The 15,251-nt window shown below is 31.3% G+C and overlaps 3 protein-coding genes across 8 annotated transcripts in view; 1 reads left to right on the forward strand and 2 right to left on the reverse strand.

The window, feature by feature from the left end:
* LOC129803599 (protein FAM117B-like) overlaps positions 1-15,251 on the forward strand; it is a 101,504-nt gene that overhangs the window by 8,174 nt on the left and 78,079 nt on the right. Inside the window, exon 3 of one of the 6 annotated variants that reach the window (XM_055850296.1) lies at positions 3,795-5,514. The exons of 4 other annotated variants lie outside the window; for them this stretch is intronic. In XM_055850296.1, the coding sequence (XP_055706271.1) occupies positions 3,795-3,822 (28 nt within the window). In that variant the 3' untranslated portion in view covers positions 3,823-5,514. Of the gene's footprint in view, positions 1-3,418; positions 3,667-3,794; positions 5,515-15,251 lie in introns of those variants that run through there. One more of the 6 variants, XM_055850297.1, reaches the window with a different exon arrangement.
* Positions 3,605-10,027, reverse strand: LOC129803601 (acetylcholinesterase-like). Its single transcript, XM_055850300.1, has 2 exons — positions 8,513-10,027; positions 3,605-3,945 (listed from the first exon to the last, which is right to left on the reverse strand). The coding sequence occupies exons 1-2, from the start codon at positions 10,009-10,011 to the stop codon at positions 3,753-3,755; spliced, it is 1,692 nt and encodes a 563-aa protein (XP_055706275.1). The 5' UTR covers positions 10,012-10,027; the 3' UTR covers positions 3,605-3,752.
* On the reverse strand, positions 10,764-15,219 carry LOC129803603 (bile salt-activated lipase-like). The gene is made up of 2 exons (XM_055850301.1): positions 13,732-15,219; positions 10,764-13,673 (listed from the first exon to the last, which is right to left on the reverse strand). Exons 1-2 carry the CDS (start codon positions 15,168-15,170, stop codon positions 13,469-13,471), a joined length of 1,644 nt encoding a protein of 547 aa, XP_055706276.1. The 5' UTR covers positions 15,171-15,219; the 3' UTR covers positions 10,764-13,468.

A 15,251-nucleotide genomic window follows, 5' to 3' on the forward strand; every position in this document is an offset into this window, starting at 1 on the left:
CTATCTCATTCTCTTGTACTCTTTTTCTTCTTTTAAACAGCACTCCAAATTCAATTTAGCTCAATCGAATTTGGTATGCGAAAAAATGAAATAGTCATATGCTAAATATGTGAGAAAAAAAGGGATACGAATTTCGACTTCATGAAATTTTCCTGATCTAAAAGGTGTGCTAAAGTCATTAGGAATAATTTATTTGGTTTTTGTTCAAAAATTGCATTGAAGGGGACATTCAACTTCACTAAAAATGCTGAATTTAGTTCTATATATTTTTTTCGAAAGTCGTTATCGAATTCCAGCTGACCCTATGTTCGGAATGAGTTTTGAGGATGATTTAATTTTTAAAATGCTGGAAGGAGCAGTATTCCTCAATTTGTAGATCCTGCCATAAGAAATTTCCGACTTTCTTTCTACGAACTTAGTTTCTGACCTTATCAGAAGATTTTCGAAAAATGACGTCACTATCTGTCCGTGTGGCCGTTACCGGAGCTAAAGGCCAAATGATTAAAGACAGTGACTTCAGGATTGCGGTTAACCTTCATGACATTAGGGTGAAAAGAACACCTATTGACACTTTAAGAACTCGTGTCAGGACCTATTGACCCTACTCTGTACCATTTGGAATACGAAATTTGAACACTTATCCTTATCGAAAAACATAAATTAATGAAAAAACGCCATATTATTTACATTTTAATAGATACTTTAAATAAATTTCAACATTTTGACAAAAGTGAGAATAGGTGTTCCCTGTCGAAGAGGTGTTCATTCGACCTTATCGCATCCTTGATTTTTCATAATCGATTAAAAATGAATTACTGGGTGCCCTCGAAATCGTAAGGTAGAGCCGTTGCAGTCCTCGGTTAGATATTGAGAGATCTACCCTGAAAAAAATTCTTCTTAAACGAACAAATGTATTTGGTCAAATTTTGTCAAAAGAATGTTATTTACCAATTTGACAAAACCTTTTCTCGAATTTTATATGGAAAATCACCCTTGTGACAAACTTTTAACAAGATCCAGTTGGCCGCTGATTTGACAAAACTTTTCCATATTCTGTATGGAAGAATATCCTTTTGACTTTTCACAAACTTGTCTTGTTAATTTGACAAAACTTGTTTTTCAGAGTCCATATTCAATCCTAAATGAACCATATCTACGACTCTAAGCATCTTTTCTTTATCTTTTTTGCTGAAGATTAGGTGGTTTCGATGTCGCTCCCTCAGACAGACGAGTCTTTAATTTTTGCACTTTTTGCTTAAAGGTTTAAAGTAATTGGGCATTTTAAAATTAAAAGATTCTTAATCGTATCCTGAATTGGTAAATCGGTTTTAAAAAAGTTGTTAACATTTTAAATATATTGAATTTTAAAGTGACATATTTCTCTCAGCCTTTCAGCTAGCAGTTTAATTTTGGAAATGCTGAGAATTTGGGGAGTACATTAGATTTTTTTAAGGTTCCGGCACATCTTTTAGATCAGAAAAATTTCATGAAGGCGAAATTCGAGTCGGGTGACGTTAGCTCTAAAAAATGCGCCCGGTTTTACTGTATTTTTTTCCCTGTTTTCGTACACATTTCTCGAGATATCTCCAAAACTACGTAAGTTGCCAATTTAGGGTTTTCGGTTGCCTCTTTGTTATTAAATTGGCTTTTATCTTGTATTAGTATTTTTTGCTAATTCATTCTACAATGACAGAAAACAGCTAATAAACTCAAAAGTTTTTTCGGCTCGCTAGAAACATAATGGTAGAACATATGCTAGAAACATACTCAAAACTGTTGAGAATCGGTAATTGAGACGAAAATTAAATTGGAATGCTTGATCAAGAGTTTTATTGCCTTTCTAGCTCTAGAAATGATATATTTTCTTTGTTTAATCAAGTATTAATTTCATGAATTTATCAAGTGTCAAATGAATTCACAGTGCTTTTTCCTTCCAAGATGCAATTTTTTATTATTGATTTTATTTGTTTATGATACACAGCGAATTCTTAAATTTCAATGGTTTGCCTTTGAAACTTTTAATAACTTTATAATCAAATATTACTGTTCAAATTCTTTTTTTTTTATTTGACACTCTCCTGGAGCTTAAATGATAAGAAAACCTCCAGAAATTTTTTTTATATTCTCCCTTACGCCCTCCAAAACCAAGATTTCTTGGTTTATTTCGAAAACGGCTTCTACGATTTCTTTTAATTTTGGATATGTTTTGGACGTGGTTCAGGTGAATATTTCGGCCAAACATACCTAACCTAAACTATGGCCATTTTGAATTTCTTAAGGGTAAAGTTTAACCTCTTTGGAGGGCCCATTTTTCAACCGATTTGGCTAAATTTGGATTTTTTTGGAAAGGTCTTGAAATTTCCAATCCGACTGCATCGGTGGATCGGATAAGTAGCCATAAATGACCTATCTTTTTTAAATGTCAAATTTTACCTTGATAAATAATTTTCGATACTATCGACTGCGGATTCTGAAATACTTAAGTGATAGCTGCGCTTTTTGTAATCTAGATGTTTATCAACAGTCATATTCTTTTAAGAATATCACAGTAAATGGTCCAAAAACACGTAAAAAGTCGACATTCATTTAATCTAACTGATACTATAGATTTATCGTTACTATCGATTCGACAGTATTGAAAAGTTATCATTCCACCCCTGTTCTGAGAATCTAAATTCGGTAATAGATATTTGTTTACCTCTTTGTTAATGAGTCGGGTAAAACTTCGTTGGATTTCCAAAATGTCTGCTTCGTCTTTCTAGTGTTGAGAAAATTGATTTCCAAATATTCAATGTACAAAACATTAGAATTAATGTGTATGAAATTTGAATTAATATGAAAAAAAAAAGATCTTTTGAAAAAGTATAAAAAATTATTATTCCATTTATTTATTACATCTTTTTTTTTAAATAAAAAAAGTAACACTTATCTGGTGCATTTGATGTTGAAGTCGGAGAAGAAAGAAGATAGACATCTCTTCTAAAAAAATAATAATAATAATTTAAGGATATCATAGAGAAAAATGTGCCTCGCCTTTGGCTGATGAAAAAAAAGAGAAAAAAGATATAAAAAAGAGAAAATATTTGAAACCAAATTAAAAGAGTTTTCAGAAAGATGTAGTTTTCAAAAAAAAAAGAGTTATCAAAATTTTTCTATACAAAAAAACCCACGTTTGAGCTTTAAAGTTTAAAGAAAAGAAAAAATCTTTTTCAATTAATAGAGTAGTGATTAAGGAGATGTTCTATCTTCTACAACTTCATTGACTTTGACATGGTAAAAGAACCAGATTTTTTTTGCACATAATATTGTGCATAAAGGTGGAAAGAGTAAAAACTCAAAAAAGGTATTCTTATATGAGAACAAAGTAATGAGAAAAAAGGCAAAAATTGTCTTTTAATATTTTAAAATATTTTTCTAGGTGTAGCTGCAAATGAAATTTAAATATTTTCATATAAATTGAACTGTATCTTATTATACAAAAAGAAAAACATGAAAGAAAAAAAGAATTTACGAGACGAAAAACATAAATAAAAATAACATTGATGAGAAGAAAAAAAATACACAAAGAATTAGGTAAAAAAACATTATAAAAGAAAGAAGAAAGTGTAGTTGTGTAATAAACATATCTATACTGTCGTGATTGACTGAAATAAAATCGTGAATAAAAAAATTCAACAATAATATCGATACTCAACAATGACAAATTATAATCATTGATCAATCATTCTTCACATTAATTCACTATATTGGCGTTATGTTATTTTGAAGAACTTATTGCAAAGGTTAAATTCCAGGCACTGCGATATTGCTTCCCAACGATGAAACTGCTCATCCTTAACGTCTTTCACCATTTTCGACTCATGCGAAATTTCCATGCGAAGACCGGTTTTAGAATATGGCACCCATTTCGTTGTGATAGCAACATCTTTTTTAGGTGTAGGATTTCTGCAATTGAGTTTTAAAAAAAGCGTCATTCAATTCTTACAAATTCTGGCCACATCAAACTACAAGTCAGCATAGTTCTTTGAAATGAAAAGGTGAGGAAGTGTTTGATTTCTTTGCTTCTTACACCCGTCAATCACCTGTTCATTTATCCATTTATTTGGTTTGCATGTAATTCGGTAATAACATATTCATAACATTTTTTTCTAATGCATAATTTAAGCTTAAAATATGGGTGAAGGTGTTGTGAAATTATTGCTTCCTAATCTAAAAACTAGACAAAGTCGATGTCTCCATAACCGTTTGACTTTCAGACTAACAGACAAACAAAAAGACAATAATTTATTAAAAGCTTTGTATCACCAGTAGAAGTTTTTTCTGGTTGCAAACAGCAGGAATAAAAAATAAAAATAAATAAATAAAAAAAGAAGCTTGATATTCACATTTATAGGGGAAAGCGCACTATCTTCGGACGACTCATTTTTTTATGTTCTTGATGGATTTAATACATGATTCTTTTCAGAAAATTTGAGGCATTTGACTAGTTATTAAAATATATTATTTAGGGTAAATTAAGCTAATTCAAAACCTGCTTCAAATGGAAATTTGTCGCTACTCCAAATGGAAACGTCACTGTTTTCATGATAAATACAGTACTAAATTACTACATTTATAAATTTTCTATAACTCAATTTCATTATTTAGTTAATTTTGTTCCAAATAAAGCGAAAATCCATTCATATTCACAAATTTTAATTTGTTAATTTCGGAGAAAAATTAAAAGTGTACCTTTTCACCATTGAATTTTTCATAGATCGACCATGTTTTCCAATGGAAAACACAATGAGGTGACTGTTGTTTATTCGTTTTGTTTAACATTTATGTCATATTTCTGGATAATTTTAGTTAAATTAAGTGCTAATCTTTATTGTTAACGGTACGTGAAGTTTTCAAATAAAATAATTACCTTATTTCGTGAACAAAAAGAGTTTTTTCTGAAGTGTCTGCAAATGCTTCAATATAAAACCCCGGAAATATGATTTTTTGGAGAGATTTTGGAGAGGAAAGACCAGGAATAAGAAAAATCCTGCACTCAAGAGCAACACAACAAGGTTTTGGAAGTCCTTCGTCGCGGTTTCACTTACACTGTTTGTCTCCAATTAGAAACTTTCCCTTGTCTCCATTTGGATTAATTTGTTTCCAATAGAAGTATTTTACGCTCGCGTATTTTTCTTGTATTTAAGAAGTTTTCAAATTATTTTTAAAGACTTTTCACTAAACAGTAACATTTTAGAAGAGTCAAGGAGCAAATTTATGTAATTCTCTTCAGAAAAATATGAACTTAATGTGTTGAATCTTTTGCCAAAGTTAAAGCGCATGGAAATGGTTTTGAATTAGGACATTTACCCTATAACTGGTCAAATTCATTAAAAACGTATTAAAAAGATGAATTGTTCGAAATTGTTCGAAAGTAACGCGCTTTCCCGCTAAGTAGTCCCGAAGGTACTACTCGTATTCAAAGAATTTATCCAACCGTTTTTAAATTTGAAGGTTTATTTAATAAACTTCGAATATACAAAAACAACTAAAAATGCTTTTTGCAAGTCACTTCTGTGGTTTACAAAAGGCAGAACTAAAAAAATAAGTTGATAATGTAAATGTCACTGTGTATTATGGATTTTATCACATTTCGGAAAATCCTAAAATGCGTAACGGTTCAAAAATAATAACTCATAAACTTTGGAGAATAATTGGTCAAAATCGATATCTCTAGTAAGGAAAATATTTTAGGAAGGTGAATTGAATTTTCAATATTTTTTACTTTTTTAAAATTTTGGGCATTTAAGACTAGTTATTTCACCTAAGAAAGAAAGTTTAATTTAAGAAAGTTTGTAAATGCTATCTATGGTACAAAGTTTAGTTCTCTATTATCTTAGAAGATAAGGGTGTAGCCAAGATTTTAGTCTTGATAAATTTAAAATTATATCAATGTATATTTGAGGAGAACATTTTTGGAGGATTATCTCCCAAAAAACGTTTTTTGAACGCAAAGACCAACAGTTTTCTCGAAAAATCGCACAAAAATAAATTTTATTCCAATTTTAATTAATTTAGGGTAAGTGTGCCAAATTTCGACATAGTTTTATGCAAACGCCAATGTTTCAAGTTTGAAATGTAATATTTTTAATTCAAAGTGATATTTTTTGTTACTTTTTTATAAGGAGTGTTGCTTGGGACCTTGTAGACAGTTTATCGTCTTTATTTTCTCTAAAATCATTCTTAATACATTTTAAAATGAATAAAAATGTAGACATAGCATTGGTGGCCTATTCCGGCCACCTTCATTCTCATAGTTCCTTGCGCTACCGGAATACTGCCAATGCCTTTTTCAGATCATCTTGCTCGTCGAAGCTATATTTTTGTTATTTTTATGCATTGTATAATTTCTAGAGTGTGCAAAAACTAAAAATTCATGGAAATTTGAGGAACAAAAAATGTGTTCGGAATTGCAAGCTGGTCGGAATTTGGTACACATACCCTATAAGCTTTTATTGAAACACTAATAAAATCCTGTATGTTAATTTTTGAAATATTTAGAAATCGGTTAATTAAGACGAATTTACAAAAAAACAGTCTCATGGATATTATGTAGCTTTTTTGGATCTAATTACGTTTTAGCTTGAGAATAATAAAAGAGATGTTCTTCAATTAGAAATGATTTAGACTTAGACTATCTTGAAAAATCGGCATATATAAATCATATTTTAATTTGTAATCTTTTAATAATGTCCCGAATAACAGGCGCTCTTCTGCAGCTGCCATTCGGAAATTTTTCCACGACGAAGGCTGAAAAACTAAGAATTCTATTTTTCTCTTCTTATTATTTATTTAAATTTACACTCCCTTTAATTTGTTAATCTTTATATTCTTTCTGTTTCTTTATTTTCTTCTTTCACAATCGTGAGGAATGATCTTATTTTAGTGAATAAATATATTATTATTAATAAAGTTTTCTTTGAAACGTCTTTTAAAAGGTAAATTATAAACTTTCGTTTAAAAGTTTTTAAAATTAAAAACTCTATTTGTAAAGTACGAGAATATATCCACCGAAAATTCTCTGGAACATGTTTGAATGATGAGTATTTCTTAGTGGAAATTCCGATTTTTTTATGTGTTTTAAAACCTATAAAATCCATTTTTAATCCAAATGAAATAATTTTGGCCTTTTTGAAAGGTTCATAAATGCCTCCAGCTATATCTTAGTGTTCTTGAATTATTTTTAATGCTATGCTTTTCTTTTTTTAATTTGTTGAATATTGCATAAGGGCGGTGGGGCAATAGCCCCTACCTGTCCATTCCTTGCTACACTCGTATTAGAAGATATTTAACTTCAGAAATTTTGGCATGTTACATTTTGCGTAAAGTTTCCTTACTATAATTAGTATATATGTAATTCTGTAGCTTAAACTTCATTTTCGAATTGAACATAATTTGTTGTATACAGTTATTATTTAAGTATTTATTTAAGTATTAATTTTTTACAATTTTCTTTTTCTTTTTTTGGCATTTATAAAGGTAGTTTAAGTATTAAACTAAAATATTTATGGTACGGAAATAGAAAACATCTTATGAGTTTTTCAAGTTTAAGAGAAATCAAAATACTATCCTATAGTGAGATTCAAGAATTTGAAAGGAGAACTTTACTCTTTTAAAACGAAAAAGTTAAATGATTCTTCTCAATTTTACATACAAGAACACAGTTATTTTTTTTTAATTCCGCATTATTAGAATTTGTTTTAGATACCCTTATTATAATTCAGTAGTATCTATCTTATAAGGCTTGAATTTAATACTTTCAAGATGATTAGACCGTATTTTCATAAAACGATTATTTTGGGTCCTTAGTCTAATTTCTAATCTTTCAATAAACAGTTTATCATCTACAAGAAAAATTGACGATTAATGGTAAAATATACTGTGAAATTCTAGACGGCTTTAAACACGAGGAGGAATATGGAAAGACCTAGACTTAATTTAATACTCAAAAGTTCAAGTATAAAATGTTTAAATTAAATAAATTAAATGGTTCTTCATATGGAAATAATTTAATTTTCCAAAGCATATTCGTTAACATATTTTCGAAAATATTTTAACGAAATTTTAATTTTTTTAATAATTTTGCAATTATAAACCTCATAAAATATTTTTTTATTCTAATCGATAAAATTTTTTAAATTGATTCTTCCTAAAGGATTAAGAGTTAAAAATTATATCGATTCTGAAAATACAAAATTAAAAAATATGTTGGTCACATTCAGAAATTGGGATTTATTGAAAAGAATGTTTAGTTGTTTTTTTCTTTATTGTGATTTTTTTCACGTTTTTTTGCTTAAGATATAACTCGCGAAATTTGTTATTTAGTTTTTAAAGCTATATCAGTCACGAAAATGAGTAACAACAGCTCCGATATTACACGACACCTAATAATTTGGCTTATAAATCTATTTAAAACTATTTAAAATAATATTTCTAAGTACAAAATAGGAATAAATGTTGGTAGGTTACTTACCCGAATTTTGCGAAATTCGTTATATATCGAACAAATCGATATCGAACTAGGGCATCTTCATAAGTTCGTTGCTTAGTTGGGTCACTTGGTATAAAGATATAAGCAAGATCATCCGTGTGGAATGCTCCAATATCATTGGAAGTATTTTTGTGGGAGAATCGATAGAGGTAGGTATCAGATATGGCTGCACCAGAGTAATAGTCAGCAAATTTCTGAACTCCAAAAGTAATAGCTGATCCTCCTATCAGTTCTTTGCTATAGTTATTAAGCTCTTTACTTTTTGACAATAAAAAGTGCCTGAGTGGACTAATTACATTTGGCTTTGTATAGGGATAGGAGTAGTTCCATTTAGCTCCTAAGGAGTTCCTATTCGCTCTGATTAAATACCAAATTTCCGAAACTGTGTATCCTATCATAAGTGGAACGTCACTTATGATAGGCTGTAGTTTGAGTTTCTGATGTCTAGACTGAACCATGGCTTTACCGAGTGGAGCGTCACCTCCGTCAAATGTTGGTACAAAACACGCCCAAGGTTCTCCAAAGTATGATACAGTCAAATTATAATTAAAATCATAAGATCCAAAGATATCCGCTGGTATTTGTTTCAGAGTATTTTTAAGTCCACCACGAGTACAGGGGATGCCTAAGTTATTACACAGGATTTTAACGCATTCCTCATTACTTCTTTGGTAGGCCCAAGGATTGAAATTTACTCCACTTAGCATTATTGCCCCATGGAATAGTCCAAGTGATGAAGGGGCTTGTAAATGATAGGCAATTGCTGCACTTCCTGCACTCCAACCCATTAAAGTTACTCTCTTTGGATCTCCTCCAAATGCAACTATATTTCTCTGCACCCACTTGAACACTTCCTGTTGATCACGTAAACCATTATTTCCAGCAATACCTTCACCTTCGCGATAGAGAAAACCTAGAACACCTAGGCGATAGTTAAATGTCACTACAACTACATCCTCATCGACCAATAAATCTGGACGATCGGCGTCAACAAAATAAGCATGTCCGTAATTAAATAATCCACCATGAACCCAAATAATAACAGGTTTTAGGCTATGCCAGTATGTAGGTTTGGTGTAGACATTGAGATACAAACAATTTTCTTGTCCTTGGTCATGGGTTATATTAATAAATACTGGATTTTGTATGCACACTGGGCTTCGGAATCTAAAGTCCCAAATATAGGAATATGCAGATAGATCTATTGGTTGTGGAGGTTCAAAACGCAATGGTCCAACGGGTGGTTTAGCATATGGTATACTGAGAAAAGAACAGAAATATTGTCCACTTGGAGCAATATTCATTGCACCAATTCCTTGAACTTGAGTGAGTCCTTGTTTCATTGTAACTGAACACTGGCCACTTGCTAAAATGCACAAATTCCATAGTATCAGGAAAACTAAGACAATTTTTTCACTTTTCATTGTACCAATTGCAACTTTGATGTTAATCCTACTAATGAATAAGATGGACTGAAACATTATCCCCACAAATAGCTCACTTTATAATATGGATTATTATAGTAAAATCCCGGACATTTCGTGATTCCCTTCCAAAGTTTTTACCCCAGAATTGTGCATTATGTAGTGACATAAGGCTTTAGTTGCATGGAAAATGCATTCAAGTGGCAAAATCACAATATTTATGGAGGCAGTGGCAAATGGTCCCACAATGTTGCAATTTCCAGTCAAAATAATAATTAAAATTGTTTGGTTTTTGTCTATAAATCACCGCAGCGTCCTGTTTGAAAGGATGTTAAAACAAGACTAATTTTATTAAAAGTCAATTTTTAAAAATTCATTTCTATATTCCATAAAAGATTATGAGAAAAAAACAAGTGTAGATTAAAGAAATATGTTACGCATAAATAATTAGCAAATGGGTAACGCATAAAGAGAAGTGTTGCATAATTTAAAAAATCCATATTACTTTCGTGAACAAGTAAAGTAGAGACTAAAGCAAAATTATGAATAAATTTAGGTGAAATTTCTAAACTGCACACTTTTGAAAAAATGTGAATTTGACTACATTTCCCAAGGAAATGATGAATTTTAGGAAAGTCTTGCTTACCTCATGTTACAGCCTTATGTAGATAAATAAGGAATTTTAAAAGAATTCAATTTTCCAGAAAAAGAAAATTGTATCACTCATAAATTTTTCGCTTTTCACAAAATACCTGGGGTACCCACAAATTCCGCAGTTCTTTTAAAAACAATGTAAAAAAAAGAATTGATGTAGTCACATTTTGATTAATTTATTTAATTTTTCATTTTCATATAAAAATCTAAAATCTGAATGATCGAAATCTCGTAATTTCAAGAAAACTTATTTTTATTTTTAAATTATTGGTTCTTGAGGAGACAAGCATTCACATCCACAGAGTATTTAAGAATTCATACAATATTAAGTCTCGTTTTCTAAAGTCTAAGATTTAATTTAAAAACGCATTGTTCGAAGCTATCCCTGTTCAATAATGCCTCAGTTTTTTTTAAAAAATATTCATAAAAATTTGCTTTACTTATGAAAATTTAAAATGAAAATATACTCAGAGAAAGATGATTGTTAGACGCTACGTGAATTTCAGACTGGGTGCGTGGTTTAACCCCAGTCCCAAACGTTTCACATTTTTCCTAATATCTCACAAAGGTTACTGATTATAGTTGGTTACCATTAAAAACCGGCGGTGAATGAGTACTATAAGAATATCCAAACACCAATAAAAATCCAATATGGATATCAGATATGCATGACTTAAAAACATAAAAGTTTGGGATAATTATAGGGTAAGATGGGTTAGAGTAAGTGTGCCAAATTTCGGCATAGTTGAATGCAAGCGTCAAAGTCTCAAGTTTGAAATGTAATATTTTTAATACAAATTGATTTTTTTATTCCTTCTTCTTAAGGAGTGTTGCTTGGAACCTTGTAGACAGTTTACCGTCTTTAATTTCTCTAAAATCATTCTTAATACATTTAAAATGAATAAAAATCTAGACATAGCTTTGGTGGCCTATTTCGGCCACCTTCATTCTCATAGTTCCTTGCTCTTCCGGAACTCTTCGAATATCTTTTTCAGATCGTCTTGCTCGTCGAAGCGATATTTTTTCTTATTCTTTTACATTGTATAATTTCTAGAGTATGTAAAAACTAAAAATTTGTGGAAATTTGAGGAACACAAAAGGTGGCCGGAATTGCAAGCAGGCCGGAATTTGGCACACTTACCCTTATTTGGAATCATTTTGGAATTTTGATGTTATGTCACTATTTCGGATGATTAAGGAGAAAAAGAAAACAACGAAGTACAAAATTTTACATTCGAGAGTACTTCTTCGTTGTTTTTTTCCCATCTAAAAGTGTTAGGAAATCTCACAGTTCCAAATTAGACATGATTTCAAATTATTCCGTCTTACCCTATATTATCCCAAAATTTTATGATTTTAACCTTTTAACGACGAGAAAGTTTTCGCTGACCGAAAATCAGCAATAAAAAATAAACCGATAAACAAAACTTGTGAAATGTCTTACATCTAACCTTCTAAAAGCCAACAGAGTCTGATTTAGTGTATTTTTTGTTTCTATGAACGATAGGGACAAAAATAGCTCAAAAATATAAGTAATTTTTCTTACGATACCAATGACTAAGAATTTTAATGAAAAATATTATATAGGGGAGACTGGGGCAAAAAGTCACAAATTGAAAATTCGAAAATTCAATATCTTCCAAGATAAAAGAGATAGCGGCTTAAAATTTTTTTTCGAGGGGATCAATTTTAATGCTTCTTAGTATCTTTGAAGCAGTATCAAAGGAATGTCAAATATCACTGGGATCACTGGGTTTCGATATAGGGAATTTTATATATTTAGCAGATTTTGAAAATTCTCATAGATCTCGGCAGACGCAGTACTAAACACTCTTCAGATTGTGTGGGAAATATTAGAATTCTGGGGTCCTCTCGTCAAAGTTTTAAAATTGAAAACTCAACAAAACCCAATGATAAATTACATCTCTCGATCACTCAGGAGGACAGTGAGAATATTGAAATCTCTGAAGAAAAGTTGAGTTTTCGATTAATTGAGTTGAAAGTCCCAGATATTGTGTTACCGCTCCAGGGCGGAGGATCTCTTCCGACTTCAGCTGCTTAAAACTACCTCACCCTTTCCTACTCATTACAACTGAACTTTTGGTTTTTTTACACTATCTCTTATGAGAGATGAGTCAAATATCATCTTTCCTCAATTTATTAAATAAGTTGTGATAGGGTGAAAGGTACACCTATTAACACTTTAAAAAGTCCTGTTAAGACCTATTGAAACCCTATTCTGTACCATTTGGACTACGAAATTTGAACACCTATCCTTATCAGAAAACGTAGAATATGAAAGAAATGTTATGTTATTTACATTTTATTAGATAGGGGAAAGTACTCTCCCTTCGATCGTTCATGCCTTCGAATAATGTGAATTTCTTTTATTTATTCCGAGAGACTTACACATAATTATCAGTAATGTATCATAAGCTAACTAATATTTAATAGAAATTTGTCAGTCTCTTACAAAAAATAAAATAAAATTCACATTATTCGAAGGCATGAACGTTCGATGGGAAAGTACTTTCCCCTACTTTAAATAAATTTCAAAATTTTGACAAAAGTGTCAATAGGGGTTCCCTGTCAAATAGGTGCTCCTTCGACCCTATTACCGGAAGGAAACTTGCTCTACAGGGGAAGTGTAAATTCGGTTTTACTCGATTTTTATTTTAACAATTATGCATTAGGAATATATATTTGCGTGCAATATTAAAGCTCATTCCTTAAAGAGTTTTTTCAACATTGTTTCCTAAACCATCTTTCTCTTAGTCCTCATTACACGAACATAATCTTTATTTTATGAAAAATATATAAATTGTTTTCAGAACTATACAGAACTTTTTTTAATCCTCACTCAGTACCACTCTGATTTCAATTTGAAGAATTTTCTGCAAATATTAAATTCTAAACATTGAGATATTGCTTCCCAACGATAATATGCATCTTCTTTGATATCTTCCACCATTTTTGAATCATGCGAAATTTCCATACGGAGTCCATTATCGTAGTATGGATGCCATGGTGTTGTGATAAGGGAATCTAATATTGGTGTTGGATCTCTGTAAAATATATTTTGTTTAGTAAAGTTTGTTATTTTTGTAACTTGGTATATCTTACCCGAATTTGGCAAAATTCGTAATATATCGAATTATTCTATCCCTGACGTTATAATCTTCATAAGTCCACAAATTATTTGGGTTATTCTGCACGAAAATATACTGAAGTCCATCACCATGAAAAGATCCAATATCATTGGAACTGTTTTTGTGAGAAAATCTATAGAAGTAGGTTTTAGAGGTAGCTTTGATACTGTGGTAGTCTGCAAATTGTTTCACTCCATGCGTAATGGAGGCATGAACCAAAATTTGTTTACTAGGATTGGCTAGTTCTTTTGTTCCCGAAATGAGGTATTGTCTAATTGGACTGATAATGTGAGTTCTAGTGTTGGGATAGGAGTAGTTCCATTTCTCAGTTAGAGTATCCATGCTCACATTGTAGTATTCCCACTGTTCCGCAACCATATGTCCAATTATAAGAGGAACATCACTTAAAAGTGGTTGAGCTATAAGCCTAGGTTGTTCATCTCGGACTATTGCTCTTCCCCATGTTGCATCGTTTTCTTCAGATGTTGGTACAAAACATGGAAATAGTTCACCGAACCAAGATATAGTTGTATTGTAATTAAAACCCTCAGTTGCGAAGATATTAGCTGGTATTTGTTTGAGAATATTTTTAAATCCACCACGATTGCAAGGAATGTTTAAGGTTTTGCATAAGGCTCTAATACACTGTTTGGTGTTTCGTTGATATGCCCATGGATTTAAGTTTGTTCCACTAGACATTATAGCCCCATGGAATAGTCCACAAGAAGAAGGGGCTTGTAAATGATATGAAATTGATGCACTTCCTGCACTCCAACCCATCAAAGTTACTCTCTTTGGATCTCCTCCAAATGCAACTATATTTTTCTGCACCCACTTGAACACTTCCTGTTGGTCACGTAAACCATTATTTCCAGCAATACCCGCATCTTCGTGATAGAGGAAGCCTAGAATACCTAGGCGATAGTTAAATGTTACTACAACAACATCTTCATCAACTAAGTAGTCTGGACGATTAACACCATTATCGTAAGGAGATCCAGAATGAAACCAAGTGCCAATTATAACCACAATTACTGGTTTTAGTTTTTCTGGTTTTGTAGATTTCGTATAAACATTCAGGTATAGGCAATCTTCCTGTCCATTAGTTAAATCCGTAAATATCGGATTTTGAATGCAAATTGGACTTTGTCTCGTGAAATACCAAAAATTTGAAGTGGTAGATAAATCCATGGGCTGAGGTGGTTCAAAACGTAGTTTTCCAATTGGGGGTAGAGCATATGGGATACCGAGAAAAGAACAATATAAATTTCCACTCTGGGTAACACTTGTTAATCCATTTCCTTGCACTTGGCCAAATTTTTGTTTCAACGTAACTTGGCATTGTCCAGCGACTAAGATACAAATATTTCCAATTAAGAAATAGAAGAATGCTGCACAGTGTTTATTTTTCATTTTCACCAACAATTGTAATGTTACTGCTGTGAGCTTTAGCGATAGACTAAGATTGCTTTAAATGAAACGACTCAATTTATA

This window comes from Phlebotomus papatasi, chromosome 2 (genome assembly GCF_024763615.1).
Source record: "Phlebotomus papatasi isolate M1 chromosome 2, Ppap_2.1, whole genome shotgun sequence".
In the NCBI taxonomy this organism is placed as follows: domain Eukaryota; kingdom Metazoa; phylum Arthropoda; class Insecta; order Diptera; family Psychodidae; genus Phlebotomus; species Phlebotomus papatasi.

What these genes read in the sequence shown, in the direction of transcription:
- LOC129803601 (XM_055850300.1), bottom strand. Translation starts at nt 10,011, where the DNA reads ATGTTTCAGTCCATCTTATTCATTAGTAGGATTAACATCAAAGTTGCA. An exon ending in ACGAATTTCGCAAAATTCGG is followed by an intron (nt 3,946 to 8,512) that starts GTAAGTAACCTA and finishes ACTCAATTGCAG; the next exon opens with AAATCCTACACCTAAAAAAG.
- LOC129803603 (XM_055850301.1), bottom strand. Translation starts at nt 15,170, where the DNA reads ATGAAAAATAAACACTGTGCAGCATTCTTCTATTTCTTAATTGGAAAT. An exon ending in ACGAATTTTGCCAAATTCGG is followed by an intron (nt 13,674 to 13,731) that starts GTAAGATATACC and finishes TATATTTTACAG; the next exon opens with AGATCCAACACCAATATTAG.